The following is a 23,360-nucleotide window of genomic DNA, read 5'->3' on the forward strand; positions in this document are numbered from 1 at the left end:
CATTATCTCCCCATCACGGGAAGCATGCCATGCCAAGGGCGCAGGTCCAGGGCCATATAACTCATCAGAGAATCGATGAAGTTTAAGCCTAGGCAGGTGTGGGATGCTAATTTTTGTTTCTCTAACACAGCCAAGTATCAGGAGGGACACAGCCAAACACGATTTCCATATTAAGGGTGCAGACACCATGGGAATGAAGTGTGCTTGCAGGGCTAGTTGTTTTCTTAAAGAACCAGATCAATACATTTGCTGTGTTCTTTTATCTTCTGGAAATGAGCTAAAATGAGCAAAAACACTTGCGATTTAAGTGATTTTAAGTAGCAGTATTTTAGGAACAAAAATATAGGTGTTATGTCCAACAAGCATGCTCCCTTTAAATTGAGCCTGATAAACTAAAACCTCTATTTTTAGCAACTCTAGAATGTTCTCCATATCTGGAGCCATGCACACACACGTGTGCTCGGGTGTATACATTATATCACACATTTTAAGTGGTGGTGACTTGCTTTCTGGGGATGGATTTTTATCTGGAATAATTATCAAAATATTTTGAGCTAAGAATGTTAAGAGCTGATGTTCAAGTAAAAGTAATTTTTGGCTGAAACTAATGAATTGACCTTTTAAACATTCAGTTAGCAGCTGTGACATTTACTTTCTCTAGCATCTTTGAACTTGGATTCTGTAAGGTGAGTCTGAGTTCCTTCTTTCAACCAACAAAGTATTTATTTCTTCTCTTCATTGACAAGTTATACATTTGGGTGGTAATTTCCTCTGTACAAACTCTATTCCTATTTTCTGGATTATAACACTAAGTAGACACTGACGGAACCAGCACCCACAGACAGGATGGTCCAAGAATGCAGCATGTCTGTGAGCCAGCAAAGTCCGGCCTTCATTAACAGCTCATCGGAAGGGCTTTTCACCACGGCTCTTCATTCTCATGTTTGTGGTGTAAACAGTCATTTATCCATCATTCCCAGAGCGGCAGAGATCCATTGCTACACAGCAGTCTGCTGTATTCACCTGTGTGGGTGAGGCGTTCTCCTAGCCACTGCTGCCATCTGCTGGTCTTGCTGTGAATACTTAGATTTTGGAAAAAGCTGTGCACAGAGCCCCAGTCAAGATGATACAGAAGGCAAGAAACATCAGTAAGTAGTTTCGGAGACCCTGAGTAATAAAAAAAGAATGGATGGATTAAATGAGACTTAAATTTAAATTTACAATGTGTATATTTTAAAAAGGATTGTCATAAACCTTTGCTGAGTCATCTGCTCTTGGCTACCGGTATGCTGGCTTGACTCTGACACTTTCTCTTCTCTCTCTCCTCTCTCTCTCTCTCTCTCTTTCTGTGTGTGTGAGAGAGAGAGAGAGAGAGAGAGAGAGAGAGAGAGAGAGAGAGAGAGAGAGAGAGAGAGAGAGAGAGAGAGAGAGAGAGATTTCCTAGCAATCAACAGTTTCCCCCAGGAAATCCTGCAAGAATCCTACTGATTTATCCACTGAGTAACAGGTGTGAACACCCTCAGTGCTGGCCCTGAGAGCTACAGGTGAGGGCTTTTAACAGTATCCACCAGGTGGTTTGTGCATGTGTTCCTGGACTCCACATGGAGCTAGTTTGACAAGTAGAGCTGGGCCTCTAACACTGAAGCATCTTAGTTCAAGAAAGTGGGGAGCAGTCAGTGGAGATTCCCTGAGGGGAGAATTTGTGTGCAAAGGCTGTTGTTATTAAGAAGCACAGCTGTTTCCAGGAGATTTCAGTGTGCCCGGAGCAAGGACAGGTGAGAGCATGAAGTTGAGGATGAGCGTGAATGGCCTGTGGAGAGTTTGGGAGCCTGTGGGTCTTACTACGCTCTGGGGTCCTACTTTTCCTGGCAATGAGAAAGTATTAAAGAACAGGAAGCTACACGGGCTGAAAATATTAGATTTGCAAATCTGGAAAGCCTGCGCTCTTTTGGAGGATGGGGAACATTGGAGGGGCCAGAATGAATGTAAGGATACCAAGGAGACAACCATGGTTCTCGAGAAAGATGATGGACACAGACAGAATGGTGGAGATGGACATAAAAAAACAGAAAAAGAGGTGTGAGGAGTGAAGAAGATAAACTGTCCTCCTAGGTATAGACTACTGGTATTCAAGATGGGAGGCATGGACAGGCTCACCCCGATGCAGCCGCGTCATCTTGTGGTACACAGAATATTTCACTTCTATAAGACCTATCTTTAGGGGTACATGTAGATCGATTTTAATGTCTCCTCCTGAGAATAAACCCTGAAACACTGAGAAACAATCTCTTCCATCCTTGAGCATCTTTTCCTGGTCAATATCTTAGCTTCTTCAGCCATATTTCACATAGAATCATTTCTAGTATCCTTTCAGTCTTGGCTGTTCCTTCTGAATGATGGCCCGTGGGTGTCCACCTCTCTGTACAGAGAGACTCATTATGCTGGAAGGCAAGATCTGAACACTCTAAAGTAAAACAGAATAATGCTTCATGGATTTTAGATACACAGTCCTCCTTAGTGGCCTCAGTCACCGAGGCTGGGCTGGGTAGCCATAGAGTCTCAGCGAACCTCCTTTCATTGCCTTTCCAGTGCTGGGATTAGAAGTGTACACCACCACACCTGAACTTTTATTTTTGTTTGGATTCTGGGATCGGGTCTTCATGTTTCAAGTTAACCTCGTTGCCAACAGAACTTGTCTCCCTTCCCAAGTTTTAGATCGTCTAATAAGGAAATCATAGAATACTACTATGGGCCCTTAGAAGTGATGGTGATGTGGGCCCAGCATCAACATTGTAATAGAAACTAGAGGTCTTGAACCAGACTGATGACTCTTAGCAATGAACATTTCCAAGTAAAAAATACATGAACAAAGGGGTTTACTGCATGACTCACTGTGTCATTCTGCAGCTGTCATGATAAGATTTTTTTTTTATTTTTCTCCCTCCTTTTTACTTTTCCATTCTCTAAAAAATCGTTTTATTTTGGGGGCATGTAGGGGCATAGGGCAGATGCAAAGGGACAGGGAAATGAGTGGGATCAAGATATATGATGTAAAATACACATAGAATAAATAAAGAGAAAAGAAGTGACAGTGATTTAATTATAGTCATGTAGTGGACACCCAAGGATTCTGAGAGGACCATGGGTGTGGGGGAGATAGGGACTTAGGGACAAAGCCCGCTTCATATCTGCAGGGAAAGTGCAAGTGACTTTCCTCTCATTATAGTGCTGGTTATTGAGCTTGGCTAGCCATATGGCCTAAAATTACTTAGGTGACCGCAAAAATTTGGCAGAAGATGGGAGATGTGATGCTGTGTCTCTGGAGAGTGTCGACTGACTTATTATGAAGAGTGAGTTATTGTGAAGGCTGGGTACTGCTCATGGGTGCTCCTCAGAGCTGAGAGCTGCATTTGGAGCACCTCCCCCAGCAATGCCTGGCCAACATATCAATGGAGCATGTATGAAAACCTGTGGACCCCAGCAGTGGGTCACAGAGGGGAGACCGGTTTGAGCTTGGAAAGATGCAAACATGGGGGAAGGCTTCCCTATTTGCTGCTCCTTGGCCAGGTCTATTTTAAGAGACTAGGGAAGAATGCCTTGGCATGGCTGCCCCCATGAATCACAGTCTAGCAGAAGAGGGGCAATTACAATTGCATATGACTCTAGCTTTCCTAACAACACAGCGGGACCCTCTGCAAACGAAGTTTTCCTGGTCTCATTTGCCATCTTTTCCTGACATTTCTTTTGCTTCAGTTCTAACAACTCAGAGAGCAGAGGTAAATTTGTGTAGCAAATCCAGACACAAGAGAAGCACTACCCAGAATGGAGAGGTGCACTGAGATAGCCCTGCTTCCAAACTCAGCTCTCATCAAGACTAATCACACGTGGGAATAGAGAGATGGCTCAGTGGCGAAGAGGTCTTGCTGCTCTTCCAGGACTGGAGTTCAGTTCCCAGCACCAACATGGGGCAGCTTACAACTGCCTGAACTCTAGCTCTTCTGGGCTCTGCAAGCACCTGCACTCAAACACACATACCCACATACTGACATATACACATACACTTTTTTTAAAAAAGTAAATTGAAAACTGTTTCTAAAAAAGAGTAATGACTCTTAACATGTAATTCAAAGACCAGAATTATACATGTTCCTTTTGCAATTTAATGAAGAATCAGGCTAGAGCATATTAACTTGCCTTTAACCAGAGCTTTCTAAGTTTGGTCTAGGTAAGGTAAGTTGTCTAACTTTCTGGGAGTCCCAGCACTAAAGACTGAATCTAATTCTCTATAAGCGAAGTGCAGCACCCCAGACCTGCCTGGTGGGGTCAGCTTCTGTACACACACACTCCCATGTATGTGAATCCCACACTAGCACTTCTAGTCTTCTAAAATTTTTGTCTTTGTTTTCAGAAGTCTTCAACCTTAACCTAGCCACTAGGACTAGTTCAGAATAGGCACTCAGTAGCTATGTCCAAAGAATAGATATATTCTAAGGCTCTCCAGATGTGCTTGGTAAATGAGAAAGGACGCTAAGTGGATGCAATTAAGTTAAAAAAAAAATGGATGCTTCAGTTTTAAGTGCTGTATGCCCAACTATTGGAGCACTTTGCTGAGCTTCATGATATCTCTCAGCAAACAATGATGCCCTCAGTGGGTCCATTTCTCTGTTAATCTAAGAATCTAGGCAAAGTTCTCAGTTTCCTAGAGGAGAGGGACATTTGGGGATGGCAATCATTTCCTTATCCTTACCTGTATTTCCTTGAAAATGAAGATACCCCACAGCGCAGCGATAAGTCCAGGACCCTTAAATAAAGAACTTTAATTTTATTATATATTCTTTATATAAGTAATATATATATTACAGATATATTTATTTATATATATTCATATATGTATATATGTATTTAATATGAGATGAGAAGCAACAAGAGAAAAGACATGTTCCTATAACTCAAAAATGTGAAGCTGCTGAGATCTGTTGTTGTTTTTCACCAGCAAGGAAAACTGTTGGGTTGGCTTAGCTGTGATCTTGGTGAAAAAGACATACGAGACCAGAATTTTAATGACTCCTCTTCGAGCCCTGCAGGGCCTCTGGAAGAGCTTCAATAAACAATTCCACAGTGTTCTCTCTCCCAGGACTGCTCCCACTGTCTACAGGGCTGGCCCAACCAAGTTTGCTTGCACTGTTTCTAGCATATGCGGGGAAAAATAAAAATGTGTTGCTTTCCATTTGTCGGCCTCTGCAAAGTCAGCATCGAAGGGGCGGAGAAATAGGTCAAAGCAACTGCTTTATATCAGCAATGTAAAGTGCTGATCCTCAGAATCCAAATCAAATGAGGAGCCCACGCCTTGAAGGAGAGGGAGGAAATTGGGGAATGACAGACCAATACCAACATCACACTAGTTACTCAGGAATCTTTATCCTCTTCGTTCTAGTCTACAGCCATACCTCCCCAAACATGCCAGATCTAGTCTTATCTAGGAAGCTAAGCAGGGCCAGGCTTGGTTAGTACTTGGATGGGAGGTTGAAAGAGTCATGAAGAGAAAATCATAATGTGTCCCAGATAACATTAGGTAAAGTGACCAAAGGAAACACTGCAGGGACATATGAAGACTACGTAGGCATTTGCAAACCTGCTAAAAAGAGGTTACAAACATCACTCAGGAGCAATCGAGACCATGGAGAATGGAGAGGGGCAGCTTGTGTAGGTTTACTGTTGGAACAACCCAGGAGATCAGCCACTTACAGCAGTGATGATTGGGAAGCTGATCACAGCAGTCAGAGAGTGGTTGGCTATGAACCAGCAGCAGGTGGCGATGGCCCACAGCACCCCTGACAGCAAGCCTGGAACACAAGGGAGTGTGCATGGGAGGGGTGAGATCCTGTGCTGAGCCTCATCCCTTAGGCAGAATGCGAAAACCCAGATTAAAAAATAAAAGCGTTCTTATGAATGATGTTGGCCCTTACGGGTTTTTGAGCTAGGCTCAAAACCTAGTGATTCCTCTGTTTTGCTACTGTGGGATGAGGACCAGCCACCCCCTTTATTGAATGGAGGAGGAGCTGAGGTAGGGACAGGGTATACGAGAGGGTCCTAACAAGTACTGGATTTGACATGTCTATGAAGTGAAGATGAGAATGGTATTAGAGCTGGGGGAAGACAAGAGTCCTGACCTTTAAGTGAAAAACCCAGCTACATAACTCACAATGCTATAAGCCAGGTGTTTAATAAATACTCTATATTATTGCCTATCCTGACATTCAAAATAATCAAGTCACTTATGCTCTATTTCATATAAAATTATTTACTTGTGGATGCATGTTCCAAACTGAATTATGCTGAACTCTTCAGTGAGAAACTGTTACTATCTCAACAGTCAATGATTGAAGGATTATGACCCCAAACACACTTTCTGTTACCTTTCCAGGCATCTTCCCCACCCCACTTTAACTTTTTGAATAAACTATATTTTTCTAAGTGACTGCATACTTTTATCTGTTGATTATTATTTTTTTTTTGTAAATAGAGGCTCTGAGTTGTTATATAAATCTTGAAATGGTAGGAAAATATATAGTTAAGACTGATGACCCTAATAGAAGAGCTTTTAACACAGGAAACATCAAAACTCATTGTTTGACAGTTGTAGGTTCTGTGCTGATGATCAACATCTTGTGAACAACTTCATGGTACTTTTCAATACTTAATATTTTATGGTGAACTAGACCAAAGCCTTTAAGAGAATATTCTCTTCCTCCCCAACCCCTGTTCCTCCTTCCCTTCCCATTCCCTCCCCCCTTTCTTCTCCTCCCCTTCTAATGATTATCCAAGTTCATCTAGTGGAAGGTGGCACTTTCACAGAGTAGTAAGATTTTGTGTAGCTAATGTTTTCTTTTCTTACCTGGTAAGACTGCCTCTGGATAAAGCCTTGGTCTATTTTTCATGGCTACACAATAGGCCACAAAGTAGACTGTACTTGTAAGAAAAATGCCACTGGAGTGTGCAAAAACATAGTCTAAATCTGAAAACACAGATGACAATATGCAAACATTATTCCAGCTACCTTAATTCTGTAACATAAAACACACTCCCAGAAACTAACAGTAAGTGTACAGGATTTAATTATCCTCACTCTCATGTGTTGTTTGTATAGAATTATTAATAAACAGATTTAAAATCTAGAAATATTAATAACTTAACTGCAGTGAAATCTATTAGGCTATTTTTCACAGTAGCCCTGGAAATCACAGAAAAAAATGGTGAATATTGTCTGACTATAATATGAAGTTGCCTTTTAAGAAGGAATATGCATTCAGCACTATCTCTATTACTGTAGCAAACTTTGATGTAGGCTGGAGGGGAGTTTGTGAATCAAATGGGCACTCGTATGTGGCCAAACTACATGGTCTGTTGCCCATGGCAGCTGTACGGGAGGTCATAAAGATTTGGAAGTTATTCCATGGACAGCTTTGTCTAACTGTTTATAACAAACTAGCTCCACTGTGGAGATTTGTAATGACACATGATGGTGGCCCATCTTGGGAAACCCTAATATCGCTGACAGCCTGAGCAGATGGGTGCTCTGTGGGGGCTTGGCTAGGATGTCTGCCTTGGAGTCAATGCTTGTATCATCTACAGTTTTGACAAAGATGATTGGTGTGTTTTTGGATGAAAAACTGAACTGCATGTGTCTTTCTTCTTCTAAATCTGAAATTATATTGTAGAACAAAGAAATGAAATCCATCCATCTACCCATGGAAGGAGGTGGGACTATCCAGTTAGTATCTGCAAAAATCCTTACAATGGAGCATAAGATATATGTGTGTCATTAAAAAAATACAGTAATACCCACTGAGGATGGTTTTTTAACAAACTGGAATAAAGTGTGCTCCTGTGAGACTATATAGCCAGAGTTGTAGGAACAATCCCTAAAAACTCATTGTCTATTTATATAGACAGACAGTTGAGGACATTGTTCATTATGTCCCAGGACCAAGAGGGGCTTTATTCCTAAAGAGTCAATTGTTTTTAATCTGTCTTCACTGACTTCCCGGGCTGAACTGATTTCCCCTGTGGCTAAGAAAATTCTGAGAGCCAAATTCATGCTTGTTACAAGCAAGTATACAAGTGTTCTGCAATGATGTCAAGCTCACTTTGGCTCTGTCTATTCCTTCTGTCTTGTTTTTTCTCCTTCCAGTGATTAAGTTTTACTTTAGTTATTATCTTTTAAAAAGAAAAACAAACAGAAATCTAAAAAAATAATTTATGTAAAATTTTGAAATAAAAGAGGTCAGTAGAGGGAATAGGAAATGGGCTAGGACAGCCTCAAGATTAGCAGCCAACTCAACTTCTCCCTGTGGGGACTAAACTGGCCTTGAGCTTGTGACTTTCCTGCCTCACCTGCTTCTTAGGAGTTTTGTGTTTCAAATTTCTCCCTTATCTGGTTATAAATCACGTTGCTTTTTCACATCACCCCACCCAGAACTTAGTATTTGTCTCGTTTCCTTATGTATGTCGTGCTTTCATGGGGTCACAGGACCCCTACAGTAGATCCTCATTTATCTCCCTTTCAGCTTTCCCAGGGTTGGTGCATGGAATGTGGCTCCTGAGATACTAATTTTAGAACTGCAGGTGTTATGCTGACCCTTTCAGTGGACCACCTGGTGCTTGAAAAACTAATAACCTTTCACTGAATAGGCTTATACTTTGACATTTACTTGGTTTAAGAACTACACTGTAGCTTTCTAAAAGAATAGAGCACATCTCTTCCCACAGGCCATTGTTGGACATAAATGACTCTTCATAATCTTGGAATCTTAGTGGAAAGCTGGGAACCCCATGCTGAGATCCCAACAGTGGAAATGAATCCTGACTGTAGCTGATTTAATTTGTATGTTATAGATCTTAATATTCCAAAGGCCCCTGCCATCTTTATTCCTGGTGCCTTCTAATTCAGCACTTACAATTGAACAGACAAATGCACACGACAGTACTGACTCAATTATAGCTCTTTTTCTGTTGTTAATGGAGTAACGTTGAATGTGCTCATGAAGTAGGAAAACCTCCTCACTCACCATACTGACTAGCGCCTGCATATATGCTCTCATTTCTCTTGCCGTGGTCCTTGATGTAAATGATGGGCACAAATGTAGATCCATAGAGTATTCCAGATATCACTGCAAGGCTGCAGCCCCTTAAGAAACAAAAAAGAATCCCTGCGAATCTTGGCCAGAGGCAATGTTTTCAACATACAACTAGAACCACAAGTAAGGCTTTCTTCAACATACAGGTTTTAAGCAGTTTAGTAGAAGCTACCCTTCTGTCTTGAGCCCAGCGTCTAGTAGGTCATGAAAACAGAAATGTAGACTTAGTCTACTATGCCATGGTGGAAGGGCATGACAGGCAAATGGCCTTTATACATGAGCTGAGAGTATTGCTATCCTTAGGCCATTTGCCATGCAAATAAACTAATGTATGAGGTATTTGTGGATGAGCATTATCTTCCTCAAGGTCCCCTCAAAAATATGCCCCAGGATCCATGGGACCATGACAGACTAAAGACAAATGCATTTTTGTTTCGGTTGATTACAGAGAAAGACTTGATTATGGCTTTGCCAAGAAGTGCTAATTGAGCCAGAGAATCTGAATATTTTAGGTAAAAAAAATTCTGTTCTGAGAAGAAAAAATGTTTCATTTCAAACAATGCCAAGTCCTTGGTCTTGAGAACTGGATTCGTGAAATGGGTATGGGCATTTCCAGGGATGTGGAAGTAAGGGAGAAGATGGCTATTTCAGGACAGTGTCTCTATCTTCATACAAAGAATGACTTAAAAGAGGCAAGCAGTTTTAGGCAAAACCCCTGCCTTCAAGGCATGGTGATACAACCCTGTAATCTCAGAAAGAGAGAAAAGAGATTGCAAGTTTGAAGCAAGTATGGAATTCATAGCAAGATGCTATCTCAAAAATAGACAAAAAACAAAATAAGTAAGTAAATAAAAACTTCCCTCAGCCTAAACACAAATTCATTGTCACTTTTAGTGATTTTATTTAAGGACATTTAAAGGACATGGTAGTTCAGAATTCTCTGTACATGTTGGCAATGCATTCCACATACACTACAGGTCCGCAACTTGAATAAGGACAAGATCCCATGGCTCTGAGTGGCCCAAACACATAACTAGGTAAAGTATAATTAGAATTTCTTTTTAGGTGGTGCTTGGATTGGATCCCTGGGCCTCTCATATTCTAGTGAACATTTTATGTTACATTCTTTGAACTATAACCCCAGTGCTAAAACTCTTTCTCTTCACAAATATTCCTCTAGTGTGAGAGACATGCTTTGTGAGAGTTTTTAAAAGGTAGTTTTAGCAAACAATTTCATTCTGAATGCAAAAATGGTAGTATGTTTTTTTTTCTTTCACAGCTTGATTAAGTTTTGTTCATTCTTTAATTCATTTAATTTAGTTCAGCATTTACTCCATAGCTTCTTTCCCACCTTGCAGGCCACAAATCTGCTGCCTTTACGTTGGGATCGTATAGCTCAGTGATAGGGTGTTTGGCCAGCATGCACAAAACAAAGTAAGTAACTACTTCATGGTTCTGGCTCCACAAAGTTCAAACAGCCATGGTTTGTGAAAGGAAAATTGCATTCTGTAATATGCTTTAAGTAATTTGGCCCTCTCAGGAAAAAAAGAAAAAAGAAAGAAAAAACCAAACCACTAAAACCCCACACCCTAAAGTGAGACAGGCTGCTGCTGATGCATCCCTGGAAATGCTTATGATGGAGACATAAGGGTGGGCCTTACATTGGCACAGAATATTCTGTTATAGTGGATAACAGACACCTGGGATCATAAAACTGTCACATATGAAAGGAGGGTGATGGTCCTGGGTTGATTCGAGGAAATGGAGAGCACTGCTTAATTAGCTTGTGATAAATCATGGTCATTATGCAACCTCTTTATTTTTGGTGCCTAAGTCCTACAAAATAAGGTTGATTTTGTCACTGGCTAACTGATCAGATACACTACAGACATTTGGTATTCCTTGAGGCATCTAAGCTTAATGATCAACTTCTATACCTAAAACTCAGCAGGGTGAAAAGAGCAACCCCTGCCCCCAGGAGGTGAAAATGAGTTTTTGTCATCATTTTCTTCCTGGGATCGGATGAGCTTCAACACATCTCTCTGCATCCTCTGTTTTAGCCAAATGTGAAACAGCAATAGAAAAGTTGTCTTGCCTTACACAATGCGATGGTACTTGGTAGAAAGTCTATCCACCCAGGAGGAATCAGCACAGGGGTCTTCAGTTGTGTTAATCACCTGTGGAAGTCATAGGAAAGACCCACATACAAGGACCTTCAGCGAACAATTTCAATGCCACAAAAGGATGTCCAGGCTTTTCTCCCCTCTCAAACACACCTTAGCCCACACACAAGTCACCTACAGCTCTGGGAGTTCAGAGCTGCTCTTCTGACTCCGCCCCTCCAGTTTTTCACTTAAAATTTTCAGATTAATGTATAGCTATTTGATAAACTTAGCTCTCATGGTCATTAGTGTATTTTAATAAACTGTAAAGAAATTAGAACCAATAAGAGCTCAGACTTTCTACAGTAGAATGCACAAGATCAATAAGCATTTTTCTTTTTCACTCAATAACATGATTTTAATTTTTTTGTTTTACTGAATTAAAATACTTCCAGGCATGTTTCAAGTTTAGGCTAATACTTAAGTCGAGGAAAATCTGTGAGCAGATTTGAAGAAATTTGCCATTTCTATTATTGACTATAACCTTCTATGCCCTCCAGCTGACTAGTCCTTGGTGTAGACAGGAGCTAGATTTGAATTCACTGTCCCTGCTGAGTCAGGTTTTCCTCTGTTGGTGCTGTGGAGTTCCAGCTTGTGCCTGCATCCTCATCCATCCTGATGATCGCCTAGCACTAATCTTGGTTGTTTGTACCCCTTGGCCCTGCCTAGAAGATCTAGTAGGCCTACTGTGTGACTCTTTTCAAGTTGTTTGTTTTTATACTTTGTTCCTTTGTTCAAAGGGTGATTAGCTGGGAGGCATCTAGATCCCTGGATCAGGTAAGAAAACAAGAGCATCCTTTTGGGGCCAACTCATCTTTTCTTAAGCAAACAGTGCTTAAAGATGCCCAGGGATTAACATCCCCTTTCTGTCTTTCTTTTTGGGTCAGTTTAATGAAGGTATCCTCCACCTTGGTTGATAGATGTTTGAATAGGGGAAGAAGGCAAGGGGAAGGAAGAGTAAAGACACAGAGAAGAAGCTGAGAGGGAGGCAAAGCCTGTAGGCTCTAGGTGTGGGCACAAAGGGTGGCAAGCAGTTAGGGCCCCCTGAGTAGATGGAGAGAATGGCTGAAACTGAAGGGATGACACTGGGTTCCTGGCAAAATGGACTGCCCTCATGCAAAGTTTCCAATGGGACTCTGGACATCTGGGCCAGGTTATGTCTCTTAAGGTTGGCCCTGTTAAACACTGATTGACTATTCCATACCAACTTATATTCTTCATGGTCAAAACAGTGTCTCCTTGTGCATTTCTGTCATTGTCATTAAGCAAAACATGTTAAAAATAAAAAGATAAATGGAAAGAAAATCAAGTCCATTTCCCACTGGCACATGATCTCACTGACTATCAGTAGCCCCCTCTGCCCATTCTTTCCTTCTGTCTACTCCTCATCCTCCTGCCTCCTTTTTCCAAGTTACTCTCTCATCTCCCCACAGGGCTGTACACACCCGGAATGTATCATTAATGAAAAGCTGCGTTTGTATACCTTGTAGGGATTTTTGACAAAAAAGTCAGCCTTATGCTTAGGAAGAAGTATCACCATGGAAACATGACCCACTTCTGATAAATATGCTGAACTATATTTATAGCCATGAGGGATGGAAAATAGCACCTTCTCACACATATGTCAGAGTTTTGTTTTGTTCTTACATCCTGTCTTGGTTTGAATGAAAATGACCCCCAGAGGCTCACAGGGAGGGGCATTTTTAGGCAATGAGGCCTTGTTGAGGGAAGTGTGTCACTGGGACTGGGCTTTGAGATTTCAGAAGCTCAAGCCCCAGTCTCTCTCCTCTCTTCTCTCTCTCTCTCTCTCTCTCTCTCTCTCTCTCTCTTTCTCTCTCTCTCTCTCTCCCTGCTGCCTGCTGATCTGGATGTAGAATTTCTGGCTCCCTTTCTAGCACCATGTCTGCCTGTGCGCTGCCATGCTTCTCACCATGATGATAACAGACTAAGCCTCTGAACTATAAGGCAGTCCTAATTGTTTTCCTCTATGAGAGATGCCATGGTCTCACTGTCACTTAATAGCAATAACAACTCTAACTAAGATACATCCCAATCTTATGTTTCAAATCCAGTTGTCCCACACAATACTCACAGGTTCTGTCATCAGTGGTGTGTTGTCCACATTGCATGGAGCCTCAATTTCACTTTTGATGAACAAAAACGTGAGGGCACTGAAGGGAAATACATTCTAGTGAGATTTACTGGACACACACACACACACACACACACACGGACACACGCACACACATACACACACACACACACACACAGAGAGAGAGAGAGAGAGAGAGAACACAGTCACATCTGTAACCTTTCTTCACACTCCAAGATCTCTAAATTCATTCAATCAATGCCCTTCAAAATGAACCCAAAAGCTATTAAACAAAATAAATAAAAAGAGTCCTGCAGTTCCATCCAGGAGAGCAATATAGGTGGGGCCTGATTGCCTCACAGGAAGAAAACTCTGTATCCCCTTGCTGCAGATCCCTCTCTTAACAGAACTACAAAATGCCTTCAGTGCACCACCTAATTTAATGTTAATTGAGCCACCAACAAATGTCCCAAGGGGCAACTATGTGTGAATATAATAGTGCAGGCATTTGGGTTCTAAGTGTCTCCAAAAGGCTATGCTAAAGGTTTTTGGTGACTGGTCTACTTGCTACAGGGAAGCAGTTGGTCTTTAAGAGATGGCTGGATCGGAAGTTGGGTGATTAAGAGTGTGCCTTTAATAGGGCTTGTTGGGTCTCTCTGCCTTTCTTTTTTGTTCCTTGTGGTAGATGGCTTTGCTCCTCCATTCTCTGGTCACTCTGTGCAGCTTCCCCAGAGCCCCCAAACCATAGGACTGGTTTATCATAACCTTTTCACTTAAGTTGATGATCTCTACTACAGAGCAAATAGTGAATAACAATGGAAACAACTTTATATGCAGAGCTTAAACCATGTGTCTAGACATACAAAGGTCTTAAAGCATTTATTTTTCAAATTATCTTACAAGATTGCTACTAGCATTACTCCCTCTTTCAGGATGAAGAAACCAAGGGCTTGGAGAAAATATCTGTCCAAGGCCATATGGATAGAAGTGGCAGAATGAGTAATTTTAGGGAAAATTTTGTTCTTCTAAAGAAAAAATTTGGAGAGTACTTAGTGCACTGTATAGATCAACCTTAAATTATTACCATTAAGTTAAAACTAGACATGCTAAATTAGAATTTTACAATGTGCAGAAATTGTCTCAGAACTACCGAAAGCTAGAATTCCACGTGAACTGTATAAGTCACATAAAACTGCCTCTAACCAAATGTGTAAAGAATTTATAGTTTTAGAATAAGCTTTGCTATTCGCCCCCAATTGCCAAGGGACTACTCTCTAAGGCAACATTTCAATGACAAAGAGATTGTTCAGGAATGTGGCTGGGGAAAAGCACCCTAACTGGAGGAAGGGAACTATACTGTTCTTTCCCTGAAGACTAAGAAAGTACTAAAATCTTTGTAGGCAATGCTATCTGTTATGTGCTGCACTGACAGTGGGTATAAATGGAATCCAGAGAGAACAGGTGACTGAATTTAAGGTGACCTAATTCTTGCTTGAGTTTTAGTGGTGACATGCCACTGTGTAGTAGAGATCCAAAGTCATTTCCATCCCCATTGATACAGTACACACAAGTAGAAGGAGAGGCATGGAAAACTAGGTATTCAAAAGAGAATGTGTGAGGTGAGAAAGTGATAACCGTGTTAAAAAGAATTAAGTGGGAGAACAGGACAAGGGAATCAGTGGGCTGCAAAGCTCTCTGTAGTTAGCCATGATCTGCCTTGCTAAACTCAGGGTATACACACTCCTACATTTTAACCTGTGAACTGCCCTACATAGCATGCTGCTGTCTCCTTGTCTGAGGCCATGCATTAGTGCCCCTTTGCCAAGTTAGCCACCCCAAAGAAGTACCCAGCACTTAGTCAGGTGCAGTAGTCCCCTTGGTCAAATCCAATCCACCATAGTGATTTGCAGCGCTGGATTCAGCTAACCTGAACACAAATCACAAGAGTGGTGTAGCAACCTGACAGATGCAGCATGCCAAAGACGACCCATTGGGTGTTCTCTCTCAGTGAAAAGGTGAACGTTCTCAGCTTTAAAAGAAAAGGAGGAAAAAAAAAAAAAAAACCTGCACTAAAGATGCTAAGATCTATAGTAACAAAGCTAACACATAAAGCTGTAAGGAAAAGATATTTCTGCTAGCTTTTTCTTTTTTCTTTTTTTTCTTCACACTGAGACTATAAAAGTATAGCCTTGGTGCTTAGTTAAAATGGAAAAAGCATTGAGTTGTAACATTTGATACTCCTGTGTTTCAGGCATCCACTGAGGGCACAGCATACCCCTTGGATGAGGAGAAATGGAAATAGCGACCATGCCAGGGGCATATAGGAAACAAGTAGAATACTGACTTGGATAGCATGCTTCTGTAAGCAAATTAACTTAATACAGCCTGGCTCTCCTTCACGAGCAATTCACGAGTGATGCTCTAGCTAGCCTAGACATTGAAACTGAACTTCAGAGTGGTTAGGTGACATTTTCCAGTTTCTCAGAGCATTTCAGAACCAAAACTGGAGTTCCTGACTCCCCCTTATTTGGTTTTTCTTCTTCTGGAAATAAGGCTTGTTTTTGAAAATTAGGAATCAAGAAACTTACGCAAAGTTTATGAAATATAGGTTTTTAAAAAAAGGCACTAGCACTAGAGAGATGCTGGAGAGATGATGGCTCAGTGATTAGGAGCACTGGCTGCTCGTCCAGAATGAGGGTTCGATTCCCAGCAACCACATGTTAGTTCACAACCATCTGTGACTGCAGTTTCAGGGAATCTAACACTTTTTTTTCTGCTTTCCTTAGGCACCAGGCACACACATGATGCACATACATGTAAGTAGAACATTCATACACATAAATAAAATAAATATAAAACCAATCTTTAGAGAGCACTGCGAATAGCCATGAGTAGTAGCTGCGGACCTTACTACTGACAGCCCAGCTCCAAAGTAATTCAACATGGAGTTTGACACTTCTTCTGCATCTATCCCAAACCAGCCAAACCTGGAAATCCAGAGGAATATCAAATTAGGTACTGTGAAAGTGTCTTAGAGCAATGCTTAAGAGCCTAGGCTAGGGGCTGATGTTGAAGTCTTGGCTCTTTTATGCACTGTCTACCTTTGGATAAGTTACTTACTTTCTATCCTCTGCCTCTAATTTCCACATTAAAGTGGAAAAACAAATAGTGGATGAGGCATGGTGATACATTCCTGTAATCCTCAGAGTCTGGGATACGGCACTTGGGAGGCAGAAACAGGTGGATCTCTGTGGGTGTGAGGCCATCCTGGTCTATATATTGATTTCCAGACCAGCTAGGGCTACATATAGAGATTCTATTAAAAAAACAAAACAAAAACAAAAATGACAGAAACCAAATTACCTAAAAGCCAATCAATAAACTACCATGGAAAATGTGTGTGATCACATGCGTGCATGAGTGTGTGTGTATATGTACATGTGACCACACATGTATCTTAATGCTGGGGTCTGCACATCTAGACAATGCTCTAACATAAGCTGCATATCAAGCTCTTCTATAATATTTGAGGTATTTAAAATGACATCTTGGTTAAAAATTCCTATTCTTTGACATCAACTTACATTCTTTTTTACTCATCATGGTTTGACTTTGTCATAATTGTTAGCAATCATCATGAACATCTACCCAAGGGTAAAGGAATGAGGCAACAGAAAATGCATTCTATTAATAAAATGCCAGGTGGGAGTAAAAGGCTGGGAAAGGATGTATACACTGGAAGTTAGTAGCTTCATTTGCCTTGTTTTGGGGTAGTTATAGTTTTGAGTACAGGGAGAGGCAAGAACAATATTCTCTGTTCTCATTTCTCCACACATGAGAAGTACATGTGATACTAACCGTGATAGTATTGTGTTTCCATCCATGCCCTGTGTGAAATGGGAGACCCATTGCTAATGTGGCTAGTACCACTGAGGCATAAGGTCCAAATCTGTCCTTTTAATTCGCTTAAGTTTCAATGGGAAGGCCACTTGCGGCTCCTGATAAACCCTTTGAACAGCACAGCTTTCTAGCTAGGGTTGCAAAGTCCTCTTTATAGATCCAGAGTGTTTTGGTGTGGTAGTCTCCATTCTTTCAGCCACTGTACTGTAAAAAGCAGTCACAGACAATGACACTTAAAATGTCTGTATATAGCTACATCTCAGTAAATCTTTACTAAACGCTGGAGAGATGGAGCCACAGATCGGTGCTCTGTTGTCAGGAAGAACATCTAACTTTAGAAATGGTACCTGGCTAGAACCTGAGCTTCAGCATTTCAGCCTCTTTGGGTGTCAGCTCTCTTCTAGAGCTTACTCCATATAACTGTAAAAACGAGGTGAGAACGATGCACAGAAGCATGTCTATCAAACCATCACGCAGTAGAGAGAGAAAGGAGACATCAGCTGACTTTCTCTCTCTCTACCTGCGTTCCAGACACAGATCTTTTAATTTTGATTTCCTTTGCCATATTTTGGTCATTTACAAAGACATGGCTATGTGCTACAGCCATAATCTGAGAGTAAGAACCATGTTATTTCTCCAGATATGGCTAAACCGTAGTGTACATTGAATGCAGGGTGCAGGAATCTTAGCTGAGATCATTTGAAGTGTGTTACCTTGAGCTTGCCCAGCCAGTTAAGGTATTAAATGATCCCCAGATGAGGATCCCAAGACCTAAACCGATGGTTTTGATAATTGGGACGACAGCAATGTTCCCTGTAGGTACAATACACAGGAAAAAAAGGGTTACTTCTGGTACAAAAGATGCATTTCTAAGTTAAATTAGTTTTTGTTTGTTTGTTTTTTCTAGCTTCAACTTCTGCCCCAACTCAACTTCAGAATGTGCTCTGTACTCACTGGCTGTTTTTTTCCAGATTCTCACAGCCATTGCTTTATGCTCTTGAGGGTCACTCAGGGTCAAATTTATTATGGTGTTGAATGTTGTCGTTAGCATGGTTGGTGACAACGTCTTGCCCTGCTGCACGGGCTAGCTCCCACTCTTGCTCAAGAGATCTTATCCTTCACTCCCCAGTAGCTGGGGCTATGGCTGCTCCACCATACCCATCTCCTTGCTGCTCTTTACAAATAGACTACCTTCTCTGCCACCCGACTCAGTCCTGCAGTTACCCACAGGTTTCTTCTTTAGGTTTGTGAGTCACCTTTGTCTCTTGATTTCAGCTGTTGATGAGGGGCCTGTGTACTCTGTAACACATCTCCAGTCTACAGCAACTTGAGTTTCAGAGCTGTACATGAACTGCTGAAGAAATTCTGCAAGTAAGTGACCTCCACTATGGGAATGTTAGAGCCTTTAAACTCACATGGTACCCAGCTCCAATTATTTCCCCTTTGGAATGTTCTCCTGGTCAAGGTGTTGGTGTCTCCTTTTTTAACCACTCACAATAAAGTCCTTACACCTCCCTCCTCTCTGTCTTCTGTGCCCAGAATGTGATGACATTTCTCAAGTTTGGCTGCCTACTTCCTCACCTTGAGCATAGTCATAGTGGGACATGCTTGAGAGACAGAATTTCTTGTGTCTGTAAAGATCTGCACCATGGACTAGGGTTGTAGCACATGCCTTTAATCTCAGGACCTCTAAGAGTTAGAGGCCAGCATGATCTACCTAGATAGCTCCAAGTTAGCCAATACTACATAATAATACCCTATCTTAAAAATATAAGTAAATGTATTTTAAAATTATTTAATTAAAATTGAATTTCAAAGATTAAAAAAAGGCTCACATTGGCAGTGCACATACTAAAAGTGGAGTGATATAGATAAGGTCAGCATGCACCTTGTACATGGACACATACAGATTCATGAAGTATTCCATACTTTGCACCAGCTTTCACCAAAAATAATCTTCTGCAGGTTGGCTAAAATGAGATGTGTTTCATCTGCAATTCCATCGGGAGTAGAGGCCAGAGGACTCAAGAGTTCTAGGCCAGTCTGGGCTGCATGGTTCAATTCTGCCTCCAAAAGCCTACAGGGAATGAGTGAATGCTGTTCATTCTCCCAATTTCACAGGGTAAACAATCACAGAGGCACATGTGAGGTATGATCATGTAAAGTCTAATGGAAATGTAAGGTTATACTTACTTTGATCTCACATTAATACATCTTACTAAATCATTTAGTCTCTGTGGTAATTTAAATGTAGTTGGCCCCCATAATCTTGTAGGGAGTGGCACCATTAGGAAGTGTGACTTGTTGGAGTGGGTATGGCCTTATTGGAGGAAGTGTATCACTGTGGGAACCTCCTAGTGTCTCAGTCAACTTCCTGTTCCCTGTAAGATGTAGGACTGCCATTTACGTCTGCCTGTATGCTGTCATGCTCCCCACCATGATAATGAACTGAACCTCTGAAATTACAAACCACCACTCCATTAAATGTTTTCTTTATAAGAAATGCTGTGGTCATGGCGTTTCTTCACAGCAATAAAGACCCTAAGTCCCTTGAAGATTCAAGTGGGTAAACAGTAGGATTTTAACATTTAAAATTTTATTTGCTTCAAATAAAGATTTTTAGGGTGAGTTTATATAGAGAAAAGAACAATTTCTGACTGGCTAACTGGAAATATAAATTCTACTATATACTTTTAAGTAATTGATAAAGCAACAAAAGTATTTTTGTTTGTCTGTTTTCTTTGTTCAAAGTTACTCAAAATGATTACATGCCTCTGTCAGCCAACTTTTAAGGATAAGGTCTAAAAATGGTGTTAACAGAGGATTACTCTTTAATATACATGTTCTGATAAACATGATGGGGAAAGGCTGAATGTATAAAATGGCTTCTGAGTTATACTTTAAAAAGATCAACTATCTTTACCGTTTTCTACCAGGAACCTACAACATTTAAAGGGGGGAAATCAGGGAATTCCCAGGAATATCTGAAAGGAAACCAATACACAGCCCATGTCTGCTATCTGCATTTCATGACTGTGACCGCTGTGCTCTTTCTCTTGGTTGTGAATATGAGTGTGCGGCCACTCTATTGGGTGAATACACACATTACCTGTTGCCCAAATGCAGCCACCGAGCATTGCAAAAGGCCAGAATTTAGGACAGCGTAGTATCAGGTTGACCACCAAGGCGACCAACCAAATGGCAGCACAGAGAACCCACTGGAGGAACATTCCTGGAAACAAGACAGCCTGGCATCACTTGGCAGAATGATTTGAGTTTATGCATGTTTAAGAAAATCTGTAAGATATTCTTACAAGAAAGAGCACAAATCATGAAATGTTCCCACAGTGGGCATGTGGCACATTTATTCTTACAACTACTCAAAGTCATAACTGACCCAATCTCAGACACCAAAAAAGCAAACTTGAACTTGAGTAACTTAGTCCAAAATCTGGTAGGTGCATCTCTAACTGGACCATAAACTTTAGATGCTTGACACCAAGGCCCATGGTGTGTTCTTGTTTAACATCCTATTCTTTCACCTTCTCAGAGTTTTGAGAAGACAGAAGCTGCATTTCTACTCAGATGCCAGCCTCACTGCCTCTGTGAAAATATGCACTGAGACCTTCCAAACAGTAACAGACAAAGTGGCCATTTGTGGCTCATGAAGTTGGAGTTTAACTCCTGTGATGAGACAGATTTTTACAAGCCCAAGATTTAACCTTCCAGGCCACGGCTCCTCTGCTGGCCACTCACCTAAAGAAGAATGTGGCAGTGGCCATCTAAGGCTCCTGTACCATCAAGACTTAGGGATTGATGAGATAGACATCCCACCTTGAATGAAGTGCCAAGGAAGCTGCAACGCTGTGTGGCACTTTTGGTTTTAACTTGGAAGACTTTTATTTTTGTTCATTCTCACAACAAAGCAGAGGGGGAAAAATGTCTACTGGCCTCCAACACAACAAAACAGTATTGGAGAGGAAAAGGAACTTTATGCTACAAGTGAGAAACTGGAAACAAAAAGCTGGTGAGACTTGATGGCTGGGGGTCACTCTAATATGTGCAGAGAGAGGCCTTGGGTTTAGTTTTCAGACACACACACACACACACACACACACACACACACACACACACACACACACACACACACAAACGGGACACTTCTCCAGGATCGCAAACCCCAAAGCTCGTCCAATTGCCCTTACTGGCTATTTTTGTACTAGTTTCTATGCCTGTAAAAGTCCAGGCAAGGGGCAAAGATTTATAATCCCTTGTCTAAGTGGTACAAAGTCTAAGGAACTAGGGAGATTTAAAAATAACTGTGCTGGGCATGGTGGTACATACCTTTACTCCCAGCACTTGGGAGGCAAGAGGCAGGCGTATCTGTGAGTTCTAGGCCACCCTGAACAAAGAGAGTTCCAGGACAGCCAAGGCTACACAGAGAAGCCCTGTCTCCAAAAAACTAAAACAAACAAGCAAACAACAAACAAAAATAACTGGAAAGTTGCCTCCCAGCAGGTGTTCACTGAGTAAAGGGAGATCAGGTAGGCAAAAGCAACTCTTACTTTCCTTCTCTAAAGATCAGCTTGCCCTGTTTTGCTACACCAAGACATAATTCATTTCTAAAAATTACAGTGCTGTGCAAAATCATGCGTTGAAAACCTCAGAACAGTATCAAATCTGGTTTGGGGGATGACACCAAAAAACTGCTTCAGCAATGTATTTGAAAACAGTAATTAATAAACACAGTCATCAGTTTTAACCACCTAAATGGTTAAGTACTGTAATAATACACTAAACACAACCCCTTAATTTGAAAAGGACTGGAGGTTTGTGTGGAGGGAGCAAGGAACGAAGCCTGTGGATCACAGCAGGGATGCTGGAATAGGGGTCTGACATCAGATTTGGGGGGCATGACGCACAACACATACATACACTTGGGGATCATGTGTGGAGAACTGAGAAAGCCTGTGATCTTTGCCACAGTTTTGTGGCAAAGGATGTATGTCTGTGTGTGCACATGTGGTAAACTGAGGAAGCCTGGTGCACAGCTTTGTGTGGAGGAATGTATATGTTTTGGCTCATTTCTTTCTTTAGCGAGGATCATCTCTCTATTTGCCTCATGGCTTATTAAAGAAGAACTTGTTCACTAGTAAACAGGTGTGTGTTATGCTCAGATTGGCCTCTCATCTATCAGCTGTGTTGAAAATTGGTTTTCAAATGAATGCTGATAGTGGAACTGGCCATAACATACCCATTTTATGAACACAGCAGTCATGGCCAAGGAGCTTTTCCAGTGATACCCACCTGACATTTTCCTGAAGTATAATTTGGCCTCCCTGTCCTGACTCACTCCCCAATAGGCACTGTGAGATGATTTATGTGAGTTCTATTCACTAGATACTATGATCAATAAAACTTATTAGTTTTTAAGCTGGTATTTTTAAAAGATAAAACAAAAACAAGTAGCCAAGAGACTTAAATGCAAGTTTAGGTTAAAAACAACAAAACAAAACAAAACAAAAAAACAATTACCATCACCCGTATCATATTTTTTAAGTGGTACAAAGTTGGAGCCAAACAAGAGAATTGCTACAGCAGAGGAGAGGTAGCCGATGGTGAAGTCTGTCCCGTTACTGCTCATGGTTGCAGGAGTGGTAAACAGAAAATTCTCTCACTTTCAGACTGTGCTTTTCAAGAGTTTCTGAAACAAAAGAAATAGAATGAAGGTGAGAAGCTGTGAGCCTGTGAACCAGTTATGATCAGAACACAAAGTCTAGTAATCAAAATCAGGCTAAGGCTCCCTTTTGCAGATAGGTAGGTCATTATGCAAAAGTCTATTATTTATACACAATGCTCACAATTTGTGTTTTTCATTTGTTCTACCAATAATTTTTTTTTTACCATTAACTTATAATAAGATTTTTTTTGTTTGTTTGTTTTTTTTTTCCCTTCAGAATTTGATAATCTAACTTTTTGCAAGATCTGGATCTAAGTTTTTCAATTATTAAAGTAGTCTGGCATGATGGACACATTTCTGGGCTTGGGCTTTATTTTAACTGATTGTTG

General features: G+C 41.1%; 1 protein-coding gene across 1 annotated transcript; it reads right to left on the reverse strand.

The window, feature by feature from the left end:
• Positions 1–701: 701 nt before the first annotated feature.
• Positions 702–22,989, reverse strand: Tmem144 (transmembrane protein 144). Its single transcript, XM_051199477.1, has 11 exons — positions 22,827–22,989; positions 20,401–20,523; positions 18,005–18,104; positions 16,298–16,378; positions 13,392–13,470; positions 11,238–11,314; positions 9,069–9,187; positions 6,896–7,015; positions 5,746–5,843; positions 4,748–4,801; positions 702–1,167 (listed from the first exon to the last, which is right to left on the reverse strand). Exons 1-11 carry the CDS (start codon positions 22,933–22,935, stop codon positions 1,084–1,086), a joined length of 1,044 nt encoding a protein of 347 aa, XP_051055434.1. The 5' UTR covers positions 22,936–22,989; the 3' UTR covers positions 702–1,083.
• Positions 22,990–23,360: the final 371 nt, after the last annotated feature.

The sequence above is a fragment of the Phodopus roborovskii genome, unplaced genomic scaffold, assembly GCF_943737965.1.
Source record: "Phodopus roborovskii unplaced genomic scaffold, PHOROB, whole genome shotgun sequence".
In the NCBI taxonomy this organism is placed as follows: domain Eukaryota; kingdom Metazoa; phylum Chordata; class Mammalia; order Rodentia; family Cricetidae; genus Phodopus; species Phodopus roborovskii.